The sequence below is a fragment of the Salvelinus fontinalis genome, chromosome 1, assembly GCF_029448725.1.
Source record: "Salvelinus fontinalis isolate EN_2023a chromosome 1, ASM2944872v1, whole genome shotgun sequence".
NCBI classification, from domain to species: Eukaryota; Metazoa; Chordata; class Actinopteri; order Salmoniformes; family Salmonidae; genus Salvelinus; species Salvelinus fontinalis.
Window position 1 is genome coordinate 30,788,367 of NC_074665.1, and position 15,901 is coordinate 30,804,267.

Consider the following 15,901-nt stretch of genomic DNA (forward strand, 5'->3'; position numbering starts at 1 on the left):
CTGGGACGAGGTAAAAGCGTGTCACTCAGTGTGAGGTATGGGGAGGGGTCGGTGAATTGCCTTTGACACGGTGCCAGCAGAACAGCAGGACATCTGCTTAGACTCTCCCTGACTATCCCCCCTCCCCTTTACTCTCTCTTTCTATCTCTCCCCTCCCTCATCATCCTCCTCCTCATTCTCTATCCCTCTCTTTCTCAGAATACAGACACTATCAACAAAGTTCCATACAATAGAAAGAAAGAGAGCCATTGTGTTATTATGGGATATATCCATTTGAATTGAGTTCCTTTTTGACAGTGTCCATTTTGATTTAAACAAAACATATTTGCCCATGGAAATGGCTAAACATTTAGGAGATAAAGGTGCTCCTTTATTCAAGAGCATGTTGTGTCTCTACCGATGGCGGGCACAACACAAATGACCCAACTCAGATGATGTCAAATTAGGATCTAAGCTACAGTTGACACGTTTTTAGATCATGTTTAATGACATAAATGTTGTTGCTTTTTTAAACTTTTTTTCTCCAAGACATTTTAAAATAGTTTGACAACCCTGCTTGTAAGCTTTTAAATTTTGTCAATCTCAACAGTTTTTTTTTATATTTTCCAGTGATTCATTTAAAAAATATATATTGTTTAATTCTAACATAAGATTATTCAAATATGCATTATTAAATGCTCCAGAGGTAATTTCCTTCGCATGTTTTTCTAGATTTAGAACATAAAACAACATTTAAAAAGCAAACATTATGCTTTAGGTCTAGTAAAGCAAATACTTCAAAAGTTTAAGCATACTGTACATTGTAGAACAGTAAAAAAATATATATCTGAATATTTACAACAACAAAAAAATCTTAAGGGGGTTAACCATCAGTGACGGAATTGACAAGCCACTGACAGAGTTGACAGAAGATACTCAAAACAGACATATTTTTGCCTCTAAAAATACAAGTTCAATACAAACATTTGTAAGATATGGAAAACGATTCATTTTCAAATCTCCAATAAAAACATAACTATTCTAATAGTTCATAACTTTTAGCAGGGAGTGTCTACCAGAGTTGTTGCCAGAGAACTTAATGTTCATTTCTCTACCATAAGCCGCCTTCAACATCGTTTTAGAGAATTTGGTAGTACGTCCAACTGGCCTCACAACAGCAGACCACGTGTAACCATGCCAGCACAGGACCTCCACATCTGGCTTCTTCACCTGCGGGACCATCTGAGACCAGCCACATGCACAGCTGATGAAACTGTGGGTTTGCACAACCGAGGAATTTCTGCACAAACTATCAGAAACCGTCTCAGGAAGCTCATCTGCGTGCTCGTCGTCATCAACAGGGTCTTGACCTGACTGCAGTTTGGCATCGTAACCGACTTCAGTGGGCAAAATGCTCGCTCACCTTCGATTGCCACTGACACACTGGAGAAATGTGCTCTTCATGGATACATCTCAGTTTCAACTGTACTGGGCAGACAGTGTGTATGGCGTCGTGTGGGCGAGTGGTTTTCTGATGTCAATGTTGTGAACGGAGTACCCCATGGTGGCAGTGGGGTTATGGTACAACGGACACAATTGCATTTTATCGATGGCAATTTGAATGCACAGAGATACCGTGACAAGATCCTAAGGCCCATTGTCGTGTCATTCATCCGCCGCCATCACCTCATGTTTCAACATGATAATGCACAGCCCCACGTTGCAAGGATCTGTACACAATTCCTGGAAGCTGAAAATGTCCCAGTTCTTCCATGGCCTGCATACTCTCCAGACTTGTCACCCATTGAGCATGTTTGGGATGCTCTGGATCGACGTGTACGACAGCTTGTTCCAGTTCCCGCCAATATCCAGCAACTTCGCACAGCTACTCTATTCCTAGTCATGTAATAGGGCCTAATTAGGGCCTAATGTATTTATTTACATTGATTGATTTCCTTATATGAACTGTAACTCAGTAAAATCTTAGAAATTGTTGCATGTTGCATTTATATTTTTGTTCAGCATAATAATATTGAAGAAAATTGGAAAATCCTGAAAACAAATATTTTCCCTTATTAAACTCCCTAAATGTAATTTTTACAATCAAATAATACAACAAAAATCATATATATTTCTTTCAACTATAAAAATAACGTTCCCCAGTCGGACACAAATCCATATTGGTCACTCCACTCCTACCAACTAGGGGTCAAAGACCCTCGAATGACTCTAGTCCCAAAGTCCCAGACAATACAGTGCAAATGTGTAGTTCCAAGGTCGGTGAAAGGGTCAAGATGTGTGTAATTTGTTGCTCTTTGGTCCCATAGTATCCTATTGTGATTATGGCTGTAAGCTCCTTAGTCTCCCTATCCACCTCTGATCTCTAGCCCCTCTGTTGCCATGCCACCATGCGTCTCCTAATCCTACACTACCCCCCTCCTGGATCAACAACAGGCCCGGCATTGCTAGGCTGGTTATCACAGTGGTTGGGCGGAGGTGGGCGTTTGTGTGGAGCGCTGTTATGTAATAATGGTTGCAGCGATTCTGAATGGTGACCGACTGCCTGTATGGATGGTATGCATAGCATGTAGTGTAAAGGTATCGTCAAATAGAGAGAGACTGTGTGTGTCATTCACCCAATGCAGTTGGCCGATGCAGACTTTGGCGGCCAACATGGGCAGTGAGGGGTCTTCGGGTCTCATCCTGGCACACTCCTTGAGCACAGACACGGCGCCCACACCCTGTAAAACACAGGCACACACACATGGTCACTGACACATCGAGAAAAGTCGTCACACACACACACTCTCTAATGCTTACGCACACTCTCCTACAGCAGTGACAGAGACAAACTAGTCTACTGACATAACAGGAGCATAGATCACACACATATTTACTTTCCGTATAGAATAACACAGAAAGGGAGTCATATAGGTCATTCATCAATGCACTACACACACACACACTCTCTCTCGCTCCCTCACACACACACTCTCTCGCTCCCTCACACACACAGCTGGCCCTAAATAGAAGCAGATCCGACGACACTGAGGCCCCCCCCCCCCCATCCTTATAGGGAGCAGCCTATTTCCAGAGTTCTGCATTGATCTGCGGTGTCACCTCATCCTGCAGGCAGCCAGGCTAGGGAGGAGATCAATTCTCCTGTTTCACTCGGGAGGGTTCCAGATCTTTCTATCTGTCACACTCCTCATCTTTCGTTATCACTCAGTCCTTCTGGTTCACGCATTCTACTGATTAACGCGCACACAACCTCACAGCAACATTTAGAGGATGAGTGATCACATATGCTTGCGAGCAGGTAGTAGTGCCAGATTTGAGTAGGATGGTGTGTGTGTGTGTGCGCGGGGGGGGGCGTGTGAAAAGATATGTCGATGAGCTCACCTTCCCACACGCCATGAGTGACAAGCCCAACTGGTGCCAGAGGTGGAACTCATTAAATGAGAACTTCATGGCCCGCTCCAGACACTGGAGGACACACACACACAAACACACACAGATGCATTTGAGATATCAACCCACATTGTTGAAGGAGAGTGAGGTTTAGATGAGGGTTAGATGTTCATTTGACTAGCGGCCCACACCATGACACCTATGAGAGGAACGACGTCAGTCAGGCAGACAGACATAACCAGTGGCTTGTTGTTAGCAAGACTAGTGGTACCCTGCGTGGCCCCAACACGTGAGAGGGTTCACCTGTCTGGCCTAGTGAGGCAGTGCTCTATCTCATTCACCTGGAGAGAAAAACACTGCCAATCTGAATGTAAAGAGAGAGAAGCCTGGGTAAGCTAGAGAGAGAGAGAGAGAGAGAGAAAGAAAAAGGAGAGAAATAGAGAAAGAGGGTGAGAGAGACAGAGATTCTCTTAGAGAAAGAACGAGAGAGTCCCTAAACCTGCTCGAAAGTGTACGACACAACAAGGGCACGAAACAGTTATCGGAGGCAAAGCTTTCCCTTCACACTGTGTAGCTAGTTAGGTTTTAGTACTTTGGCCTCCAGTGTTTTCGAGGCAGGCTTACCTCAGACAGCATGGCATACTGCCCCCTCCTGGCCATGCCGATGCTCAGCAGGTCGTAGACAGAGGTGGCGTCCTGCAAACTGGTCTCCCGCTCCTCCTTATGGTCGGGGGCTCGGCTGATGACTGCGTCTCCGCTGGCCTATAGGAGGCGGAGGGGGGGGGGGGGGGTCACATAGCTGTCTAGGATCCGATTCATACCAAGACTGTTGCGGTAGAAGGCCTATGAAGTGGCTTAATCTGCTGGTGTCCTTTCCTTCACCTGTATAGACAGGACTAGCGAAAGCAGACAGACAGACAGACAGACAGACAGACAGACAGACAGACAGACAGACAGACAGACAGACAGACAGACAGACAGAGAGAGAGAGAGACACAGAGAGAGAGAAAGAGAGAGAGATATATGTCTCACCGTAGACTCTGTGATGAGCAGCAGGAGCACAGCCTCCTCAACCACGTCCTGGGGACAGAAGACGCTGCAGGGAAACAAAGGAAACGTGAGCAGGAAGTGACACGTCACGCAACTGCCCCGCGCCATAGCTGGATCGCAGGGAGCGTCCTGTTTCTACTTCACCTGCTCTGGTGATATAACACAACCCTCCGACTAACCCGACAGTATCACAGTACGCCACTCTCTCAGGTGTCTCTCACGTGCACGTGTATAGTACACGTGTACACGTTTGTGCACGTGCTCGTCTTAACTGCCCTCTGGCTGAGCCCATGACGTACCAACTAAAGATACAATTGCAAGATACTACCAGGGCACTTCTAAACAAGTAACCCATGACAACGAATCTGCAATTGATTTCCCTGAGTGCATTCTCACTCGTGCATGTGGTCTGGGGTGTAGGGTTTGATATCGTCTTGAGGATAGCGCAGACCCATAAGATCATATGGCAGAGATGGCGGAACGGCCAAAGGTAAGTCCCTGACAAAGCCTTTGAAGTTCGACTATTTGCATGGGAGACGAATAGAAATGGTCTCAGTGCGACATCTTGGAGCCTTGGGGGGGGGGGGGGGGGGGGCAATGGAAGTGTGAACGCAACGTACAGTACGTGTGCTTCTATAGGAGAGGTGGCTGAAGTATACCATTGATCACCGAGCACTATAGTAGCATGGATAAATGCCTTAGCCGCAGAGCTCCTAGCCAATACGAGGTCAGAAAGTGGCGAGAACAAGTTATGTTCCATGTGTGGGTTTTGTATCACTGGAACAGTGGACGCCTGGGCCTCTAGGGAGGCCTGTCTTTGACTGTATTGATGCTCTGGGGCTATTTGAGCTCAACGGTTCAGTAGGAGTACACACAACCCCACTGTAGGGGAATGTGAGCTAATCTCTCAAGCCAGTGCTAATGTTGAATGGGGATTGAGTAATACCAGTGGATTAATGGGACTACACATGAATAGAAAAGAAAGAGAGGGGAGAGAAAGGGAGGGAGAGAGAGAGAGAGAGAGGGGTAGGAAGGAAGGAAATAGGTAGGAGGTATCGACCTGTCAGTACTGTAGCGTTGGGGTTGTTTGGGAGAGGGGTACATGGCATCCTTTGGGCCGGCGTTCCCTTCTCTCTGCAGCCAGGCGGAGGGTGGGAGAGACATGGGCGCCCAGTAGCTGTCCTCACTCACCGAGCTCAGCAACACCTCAGCCAGCTTCCGCGCTGCAGCCTACGAGACACGTTTAACGTAACGTAACGCCACAGAACACGACTAGGATTTAACTAGAGCCAGGACCGTTTTCCTGACTTTTTCCTGACGTAAACATAAAATACATATCCTCACCTTCCTGAAGCTCTGGGAGCCCCGAGACTCCACCACCCTGAGGACCCTGCGCAGCTGGTGGGCTCCCTGGGCCAGGTGCCTGACAGACAGACAGACAGACAGACAGACAGACAGACAGACAGACAGACAGAGACAGACAGACATGCGGACAGACATGCGGACAGACATGCGGACAGACATGCGGACAGACATGGTTCCACCTAAGTATAAATGAGTGGAGCGCAATCGTGCCACTACAAGCAATAACTCTGTCCTATCTGAGGTGCAATACTGACACCTACTGGTCAAAAACAAAAGTGCCACTCGCTGTTGCTGAAATCACAATGCACTGTTCCAGAGCGGAACAGTGTCTTCGACTGCTCTACTGGGCCATTGACTCACCCCCTATGCAGCAGGCACAGGTATGCACTCTGTAGAGCCGCCTGCTGGAAGAAGCCCAGGTCAATGTCCAGTGGTGGAGGGGCCAAGCTGGTCTTAGCTGCTTTAGAACTAGGGTTGACCACCATCTGCTAATACAACATTAAAAACTTCAGTTGGTAAACACATATACCAAGTAGTTTTGTGCTGCTTTTCATCATGAAATAACACGCATTATCTGCAATGGGGGGTAGAAACACCCAACAAAAACACACACACACACACACAGACACACACACCTTATCGAGTTCTTGCAGGTAAACGAGAGAGGTGTCACAGGCCCTCAGGTAGCAGGAAAGACATTCCTCCTCTCTCTCAGACAGACGGACACGGGAGGCAGCTGACACTGCCTGGTGGTCCAGGGACAGACCTGAGAGAGAGATAGAGAGAGAGAAAGAGAGTCAGAAAGAGAGTCCGAAAGAGAGTGAGAAAGAGAGTCAGAGAGAGAGACAGACAGAACGTTTTTTAGTTAGGTGATGCATTTGACACTGAAAACAAATAATACTGTTGCTGGTAGGAAGACGCCAGTTTGTTTAGTATGGATAATGTGACATTTCGAGACAGTCAGTAGATGGCTGGAGGGGGAATGCGGTTACTGGCATAAATAAATAGCGTGAGAGGAGACCTCCAGGACTGCAGGGCGGTAGGGAGGACAAGACCAGACGCCAGCCTTAATCAAATAAGGAGCAGCTGCCAATAGACAATATCTCATCTAACAAATATTCCTATTGCATAACATTCCCTAAACAATATCATGGAAATTTTGAAAAGATGTTGAGAAACTATGCAATGTCAAACCCTTTACATAGTTGAGTGATTCCCATCAGGCCTTCTCTCTCTTCAGCACTCTTTACTTTGAACATATGGGCTTGACTCTAGTATTGTTCTATTAACATTACTTATAGTCCATTATGGTTTATTAAATGATAGACCTCGACAAGGCTACTTCATGAATTCTTCCCTTCAATTTAAGCAGCAGACACTGTGATGACGTCAATGTGTCAATGGCCAGGAAGCAAAATGACTCCTTCAAACACAATTACCCAGACATGGACCAGCAGTGTGCTGTGACAATGGACAACGCCCTCTGTTTAACTGTGTGCAAGTGCAAACCATCCTCACCACAAATTCTGATGACAGACACTCACTACCCTAGGAACACAATCTGATTAGTTCCAGTCCAACTATATATAAAGGGTTCCCTAGAGCAGTGTTTCCCAACTCCGGTCCTCAAGTACCCACAAACATACACAATTATGTTGTATACACGGACAAACACACCTCAATCAACTCATCTTACAGTATTTCGCAAATTCGGTCCTCAGGACCCCAAGGGGTTCAAGTTTTGGTTTTTGCCCTAACACTACACAGCTGATTCTAATAATTAAAGATGAATGATTACTTGATTATTTTAATTAGCTGTGTAGTGCTAGGGGAAAAAACTAACACTTCACCCTTTAGAGTCGCGAAGACCAAGTTGCGGAAACTCTGCCAAGGGCTTGATGATTAGTTGACAAGTTGAATCCAGTGTGCTTGTCTGGGGCTACAAAAAAAAAAGTGTATACTGTTGGGGGTACCCGAGGACTGGAGATGGTAAACACTGCTCTAGAGACAGCTTTATTGAATTACTTAGACTAAATTCTGAATAGGCTCCCATTATATTTCTAACCACTGCTGAAACCAGGAACTGATTTGGGTTGTGGAACAAACAGACACAAAGACACACATATAACATTAACTATCCTGTTGCCTAGTCACTTTACCCCTAACTATATGTATTGTAAATATTTACCTCAATTCCTCGTATACCTCCACATCGACTCGGTACTGGTACCCCATGTATATAGCCAAGTTGTTACTCATTATGTATTTATTCCAAGGTATTCCAAGGTTCCAAGTACCCACTGTTCCCTGGGCGCCGAAGACGTGGATGTCGATTAAGGCAGCCCCCCGCACCTCTCTGATTCAGAGGGGTTGGGTTAAATGGGGATGTCACACCCTGGCCTTAGTTATCTTTGTTTTCTTTATTATTTTAGTTAGGTCAGGGTGTGACATGGGGGATGTATGTGTTTTGTATTGTCTAGGGTTTTTTGTATGTTTATGGGGCAGTGTTCAGTCTAGGTGTATGTATGTCTATGGTTGCCTAAATTGGTTCTCAATTAGAGACAGCTGTCTATCGTTGTCTCTGATTGGGAACCATATTTAGGCAGCCATATTCATTAGGTAGTTCGTGGGTGATAATCTATGTCTTTACGTTAGTTGCTTGTGTCTGCACTTTCGTTTTATAGCTTCACGGTCGTTTGTTGTTTGGTATAGTTTGTCAGTGTTCGTTTCGTTTTCATCTTCAATAAAAGAAGATGTATTGTTATCCCGCTGCGCCTTGGTCCTCCTCTCTTCCACAATGTTACGACGATCGTGACAGAATCACCCACCAAACCAGGACCAAGCAGCATGATACAAGGCAGCAGCGGCGATCGCAGGACTATTGGAATTGGGAGGAAATTCTGGACGGCGGAGGACCCTGGGCACAACCTGGAGAATATCGCCGCCCTCGTGAAGAGCTGGAGGCAGCTAAAGCCGAGAGGCGGTGGTATGAGGAGGCAGCACGGAAGTGCGGCTGGAAGCCAGAGGCAGCACCAAAAATGTATTGGGGGGGGGGGGGGGACTCTCGGAGAGTGTGGCAAAGTCAGGTAGGAAACCTGCGACAACTCCTCGTGCTTACCGTGGAGAGCGGGAGTACGGGCAGACACTGTGTTATGCCGAAGAGCGCAAGGTGTCTCCTGTACGTGTACATAGCCCGGTGAGGTACATCCCAGCTCCTCATATCGGCCGGGCTAGAGTGGGCATCGAGCCAGGTGCCATGGAGCCGGCTCAACGCATCTGGTCTCCAGTGCGTCTCCTCCGGCCAGCATACATGGCACCAGCCTTACGCATGGTGTCCCCGGTTCGCCAGCACAGCCCAGTGCGGGGTATTCCACCTCGCCGCACTGGCCTGGCTACGGGGAGCATTCAACCAGGTAAGGTTGGACAGGCTCGCTGCTCAAGAGCTCCAGTACGCCTTCACGGTCCGGTTTATCCGGTGCCACCTCCTCGCCCCAGCCCATTACCACCAGTGCCAACACCACACACCAAGCCTCATGTGCGTCTCCAGAATCCTGTACGTCCTGTTGCTCCCCGCACTAGCCTTGAGGTGCGTGTCCTTAGACCGGTACCACCAGTTCCGGCACCATGCACCAGGCTTACTGTGCGCCTCAGCAGGCTAGAATCTGCTGTCTGCCCAGCGCCGCCTGCGCTGCCCATCTGCCCAGCACCGCCTGCGCTGCCCGTCTGCCCAGCGCCGTCTGAGCTGCCCGTCTGCCCAGCGCCGTCTGAGCTGCCCGTCTGCCCAGCGCCGTCTGAGCTGCCCGTCTGTCCAGCGCCGTCTGAGCTGCCCGTCTGCCCAGCGCCATCTGAGCTGCCCGTCTGTCCTGAGCCTTCAAAGCCGCCCGTCTGTATTGAGCTTTCAGAGCCGTCCATCAGTCAGGAGCCGCTAGAGCCGTCCGTCAATCAGGAGCCGCTAGAGCCGTCCGTCAGTCAGGAGCTGCCTGAGCCGTCCGCCAGTCAGGAGCTCCCTGAGCTGCCCCTCAGTCAGGAGCTCCCTGAGCTGCCCCTCAGTCCGGAGCTGCCCCTCCGTCCAGAGGCGCCCCTCCGTCCAGTGGGGTTAATTTGGAGGGTTGCCATTTAGAGGAGGCCACGAAAGCAGGGATTGACTATGGTGGGTTGGGGTCCACGTCCCGCACCCGAGCCGCCGCCGTGAGAAGGCCCACCCGGACCCACCCTTTTGTGGTTGCGGCCGGAGTCCGCACCTTTGGGGGGGGGGGGGGGATGGGGGGGTACTGTCACACTCTGGCCTTAGTTATCTTTGTTTTCTTTATTATTTTAGTTAGGTCAGGGTGTGACATAGGCAGCCATATTCATTAGGTAGTTCGTGGGTGATTGTCTATGTCTTTACGTTAGCTGCTTGTGTCTGCACTTTCGTTTTATAGCTTCACGGTCGTTTGTTGTTTGGTATAGTTTGTCAGTGTTCGTTTCGTTTTCATCTTCAATAAAAGAAGATGTATTGTTATCACGCTGCGCCTTGGTCCTCCTCTCTTCCACAATGTTACGACGATCGTGACAGGGGAAGACACATTTCAGTTGAATGCATTCAGTTGTACAACTGACTAGGTGTCCCCCTTTCCTTTCCTTTCTTTCACAGCCTAAAGGAGAACATGTATGTATGTATGTATGTATGTATGTATGTATGTATGTATGTATGTATGTATGTATGTATGTATGTATGTATGTATGAATGTATGTATGGAGACACTGATCTTTACTCACATTGTCACGCCCTGACCTTAGAGATCCTTATTATGTCTCTATTTTTGTTTGGTCAGGGCGTGAGTTGGGGTGGGCATTCTATGTTCTATGTTTTCTGTTTCTTTGTGTTTGGCCGGGTTTGGTTCTCAGAGGCAGCTGTCTATCGTTGTCTCTGATTGAGAACAATACTTAGGTAGCCCTTTTTTCCACCTGTCTTTGTGGGAAGATAACTTTGTTTAGGGCACATAGCCTTTAGCTTCATGGTTTGTTTTTGTAGTGTTTATTGTTTTGTTCAACGTCATTTTTATTAAATAAAAGAAAATGTATGCTCACCACGCTGCACATTGGTCCTCTCCGTTCAACAGCCGTGACACAAATAAACATACCTGGGGTATGGAGATACTGATCTATATTCATATAAACATACCTGGGGTATGGATATACTGATCTATATTCATATAAACATACATGGGGTATGGAGATACTGATCTATATTCATATAAACATACCTGGGGTATGGAGACACTGATCTACATTCATATAAACATACCTGGGGTATGGAGACACTGATCTATATTCATATAAACATACCTGGGGTATGGAGACACTGATCTACATTCATATAAACATACCTGGGGTATGGAGACACTGATCTATATTCATATAAACATACCTGGGGTATGGAGATACTGATCTATATTCATAGAAACATACCTGGGGTATGGAGATACTGATCTATATTCATATAAACATACCTGGGGTATGGAGAAACTTTTCTAAATTCATATAAACATACCTGGGGTATGGAGATACTGATCTATATTCATATGAACATACCTGGGGTATGGAGACACTGATCTACATTCATATAAACATACCTGGGGTATGGAGACAAAGATCTACATTCATATAAACATACCTGGGGTATGGAGATACTGATCTATATTCATATGAACATACCTGGGGTATGAAGACACTGATCTATATTCATATAAACATACCTGGGGTATGGAGACACTGATCTATATTCATATAAACATACCTGGGGTATGGAGACACTGATCTACATTCATATAAACATACCTGGGGTATGGAGACACTGATCTACATTCATATAAACATACCTGGGGTATGGAGACAATGATCTATATTCATATAAACATACCTGGGGAATGGAAACACTGATCTATAGTCATATAAACATACCTGGGGAATGGATATACTGATCTATATTCATATACACATACCTGGGGTATGGAGATACTGATCTACATTCATATAAACATACCTGGGGTATGGAGACACTGATCTATATTCATATAAACATACCTGGGGTATGGAGACAATGATCTATATTCATATAAACATACCTGGGGAATGGATATACTGATCTACATTCATGTAAACATACCTGGGGTGTGGAAACACTGATCTATATTCATATAAACATACCTGGGGAATGGATATACTGATCTATATTCATATACACATACCTGGGGTATGGAGATACTGATCTACATTCATATAAACATACCTGGGGTATGGAGACACTGATCTATATTCATATAAACATACCTGGGGTATGGAGACACTGATCTACATTTATATAAACATACCTGGGGTATAGAGACACTGATCTATATTCATAGAAACATACCTGGGGTATGGAGACACTGATCTACATTCATATAAGCATACCTGGGGTATGGAGATACTGATCAATATTCATATATACATACCTGGGGTATGGAGATACTGATCTACATTCATATAAGCATACCTGGGGTATGGAGACACTGATCTTCATTCATATAAACATACCTGGGGTATGGAGACACTGATCTTTACTCACATTGTCACGCCCTGACCTTAGAGATCCTTATTATGTCTCTGTTTTTGTTTGGTCAGGGCGTGAGTTGGGGTGGGCATTCTATGTTCTATGTTTTCTATTTCTTTGTGTTTGGCCGGGTGTGGTTCTCAATCAGAGGCAGCTGTCTATCGTTGTCTCTGATTGAGAACCATACGTAGGTAGCCCTTTTTTCCACCTGTCTTTGTGGGAAGATAACTTTGTTTAGGGCACATAGCCTTTAGCTTCATGGTTTGTTTTTGTAGTGTTTATTGTTTTTTTCGGCGTCATTTTTATAAAATAAAAGAAAATGTACGCTCACCACGCTGCACCTTGGTCCTCTCCGTTCAACAGCCGTGACACACCTAAACATACCTGGGTTATGGAGATACTGATCTATATTCATATAAACATACATGGGGTATGGAGATACTGATCTATATTCATATAAACATACCTCGGGTATGAAAACACTGATCTACATTCATCTAAACATACCTGGGGCATGGAGACAGTGATCTACATTCATATAAACATACCTGGGGTATGGAGACACTGATCTATTTTCATATAAACATACCTGGGGTATGGAGATACTGATCTAAATTCATATAAACATACCTGGGGTATGGAGACACTGATCTACATTCATATAAACATACCTGGGGTATGGAGACACTGATCTATATTCATATAAACATACCTGGGGTATGGAGACACTGATGTACATTCATATAAACATACCTGGGGTATGGAGATACTGATCTATATTCATATAAACATACCTGGGGTATGGAGACACTGATCTATATTCATAAAAACATACCTGGGGTATGGAGACACTGATCTACATTCATATAAACATACCTGGGGTATGGAGATACTGATCTACATTCATATAAACATACCTGGGGTATGGAGATACTGATCTATATTCATAGAAACATACCTGGGGTATGGAGACACTGATCTATATTCATAGAAACATACCTGGGGTATGGAGACACTGATCTATATTCATATAAACATACCTGGGGAATGGATATACTGATTTACATTCATATAAACATACCTGGGGTATGGAGACACTGATCCACATTCATATAACACACCTGGGGTATGGAGACACTGATCTACATTCATATAAACATACCTGGGGCATGGAGACACTGATCTATATTCATATAAACATACCTGGGGTATGGAGACACTGATCGACATTCATATAAACATACCTAGGGTATGGAGACACTGATCTACATTCATAGAAACATACCTGGGGTATGGAGACACTGATCTATATTCATATAAACATACCTGGGGAATGGATATACTGATTTACATTCATATAAACATACCTGGGGTATGGAGACACTGATCCACATTCATATAAACATACCTGGGGTATGGAGACACTGATCTACATTCATATAAACATACCTGGGGTATGGAGACAATGATCTATATTCATATAAACATACCTGGGGAATGGATATACTGATCTACATTCATGTAAACATACCTGGGGTATGGAAACACTGATCTATAGTCATATAAACATACCTGGGGAATGGAGATACTGATCTACATTCATATAAACATACCTGGGGTATGGAGATACTGATCTATATTCATATAAACATACCTGGGGTATGGAGACACTGATCTATATTCATAGAAACATACCTGGGGTATGGAGATACTGATCTATATTCATATAAACATACATGGGGTATGGAGATACTGATCTATATTCATATAAATATACCTCGGGTATGGAGACACTGATCTACATTCATCTAAACATACCTGGGGCATGGAGACAGTGATCTACATTCATATAAACATACCTGGGGTATGGAGACACTGATCTATATTCATATAAACATACCTGGGGTATGGAGATACTGATCTAAATTCATAGAAACATACCTGGGGTATGGAGACACTGATCTACATTCATATAAACATACCTGGGGTATGGAGACACTGATCTATATTCATATAAACATACCTGGGGTATGGAGACACTGATCTACATTCATATAAACATACCTGGGGTATGGAGACACTGATCTCCATTCATATAAACATACCTGGGGTATGGAGATACTGATCTACATTCATATAAACATACCCGGGGTGTATGGAGATACTGATCTACATTCATATAAACATACCTGGGGAATGGATATACTGATCTACATTCATAAAAACATACCTGGGGTATGGAGACACTGATCTACATTCATATAAACATACCTGGGGTATGGAGACAATGATCTATATTCATATAAACATACCTGGGGAATGGATATACTGATCTACATTCATGTAAACATACCTGGGGTATGGAAACACTGATCTATAGTCATATAAACATACCTGGGGAATGGATATACTGATCTACATTCATATACACATACCTCGGGTATGGAGATACTGATCTACATTCATATAAACATACCTGGGGTATGGAAACACTGATCTATATTCATAGAAACATACCTGGGGTATGGAGACACTGATCTACATTCATCTAAACATACCTGGGGTATGGAGACACTGATCTATATTCATAAAAACATACCTGGGGTATGGAGACACTGATCTACATTCATATAAACATACCTGGGGTATGGAGATACTGATCTATATTCATATAAACATACCTGGGGTATGGAGATACTGATCTATATTCATAGAAACATACCTGGGGTATGGAGACACTGATCTATATTCATATAAACATACCTGGGGAATGGATATACTGATTTACATTCATATAAACATACCTGGGGTATGGAGACACTGATCCACATTCATATAACACACCTGGGGTATGGAGACACTGATCTACATTCATATAAACATACCTGGGGCATGGAGACACTGATCTATATTCATATAAACATACCTGGGGTATGGAGACACTGATCGACATTCATATAAACATACCTAGGGTATGGAGACACTGATCTACATTCATATAAACATACCTGGGGTATGGAGACAATGATCTATATTCATATAAACATACCTGGGGAATGGATATACTGATCTACATTCATGTAAACATACCTGGGGTATGGAAACACTGATCTATAGTCATATAAACATACCTGGGGAATGGAGATACTGATCTATATTCATAGAAACATACCTGGGGTATGGAGACACTGATCTATATTCATATAAACATACCTGGGGAATGGATATACTGATTTACATTCACATAAACATACCTGGGGTATGGAGACACTGATCCACATTAATATAACACACCTGTGGTATGGAGACACTGATCGACATTCATATAAACATACCTGGGGTATGGAGACACTGATCTACATTCATATAAACATACCTGGGGTATGGAGACAATGATCTATATTCATATAAACATACCTGGGGAATGGATATACTGATCTACATTCATGTAAACATACCTGGGGTATGGAAACACTGATCTATAGTCATATAAACATACCTGGGGAATGGAGATACTGATCT

General features: G+C 44.5%; 1 protein-coding gene across 3 annotated transcripts in view; it reads right to left on the reverse strand.

The window, feature by feature from the left end:
• LOC129852911 (tetratricopeptide repeat protein 7A-like) overlaps positions 1 to 15,901 on the reverse strand; it is a 79,288-nt gene that overhangs the window by 24,767 nt on the left and 38,620 nt on the right. For 2 of the 3 annotated variants that reach the window (XM_055918524.1, XM_055918521.1), the window contains exons 5-12: positions 6,441 to 6,571; positions 6,166 to 6,290; positions 5,785 to 5,863; positions 5,501 to 5,670; positions 4,423 to 4,486; positions 4,015 to 4,152; positions 3,382 to 3,465; positions 2,616 to 2,720 (exon numbers count right to left, since the gene is read on the reverse strand). In XM_055918524.1, the coding sequence (XP_055774499.1) occupies positions 2,616 to 2,720; positions 3,382 to 3,465; positions 4,015 to 4,152; positions 4,423 to 4,486; positions 5,501 to 5,670; positions 5,785 to 5,863; positions 6,166 to 6,290; positions 6,441 to 6,571 (896 nt within the window). Of the gene's footprint in view, positions 1 to 2,615; positions 2,721 to 3,381; positions 3,466 to 4,014; positions 4,153 to 4,422; positions 4,487 to 5,500; positions 5,671 to 5,784; positions 5,864 to 6,165; positions 6,294 to 6,440; positions 6,572 to 15,901 lie in introns of all 3 variants that reach the window. The other variant, XM_055918515.1, reaches the window with a different exon arrangement.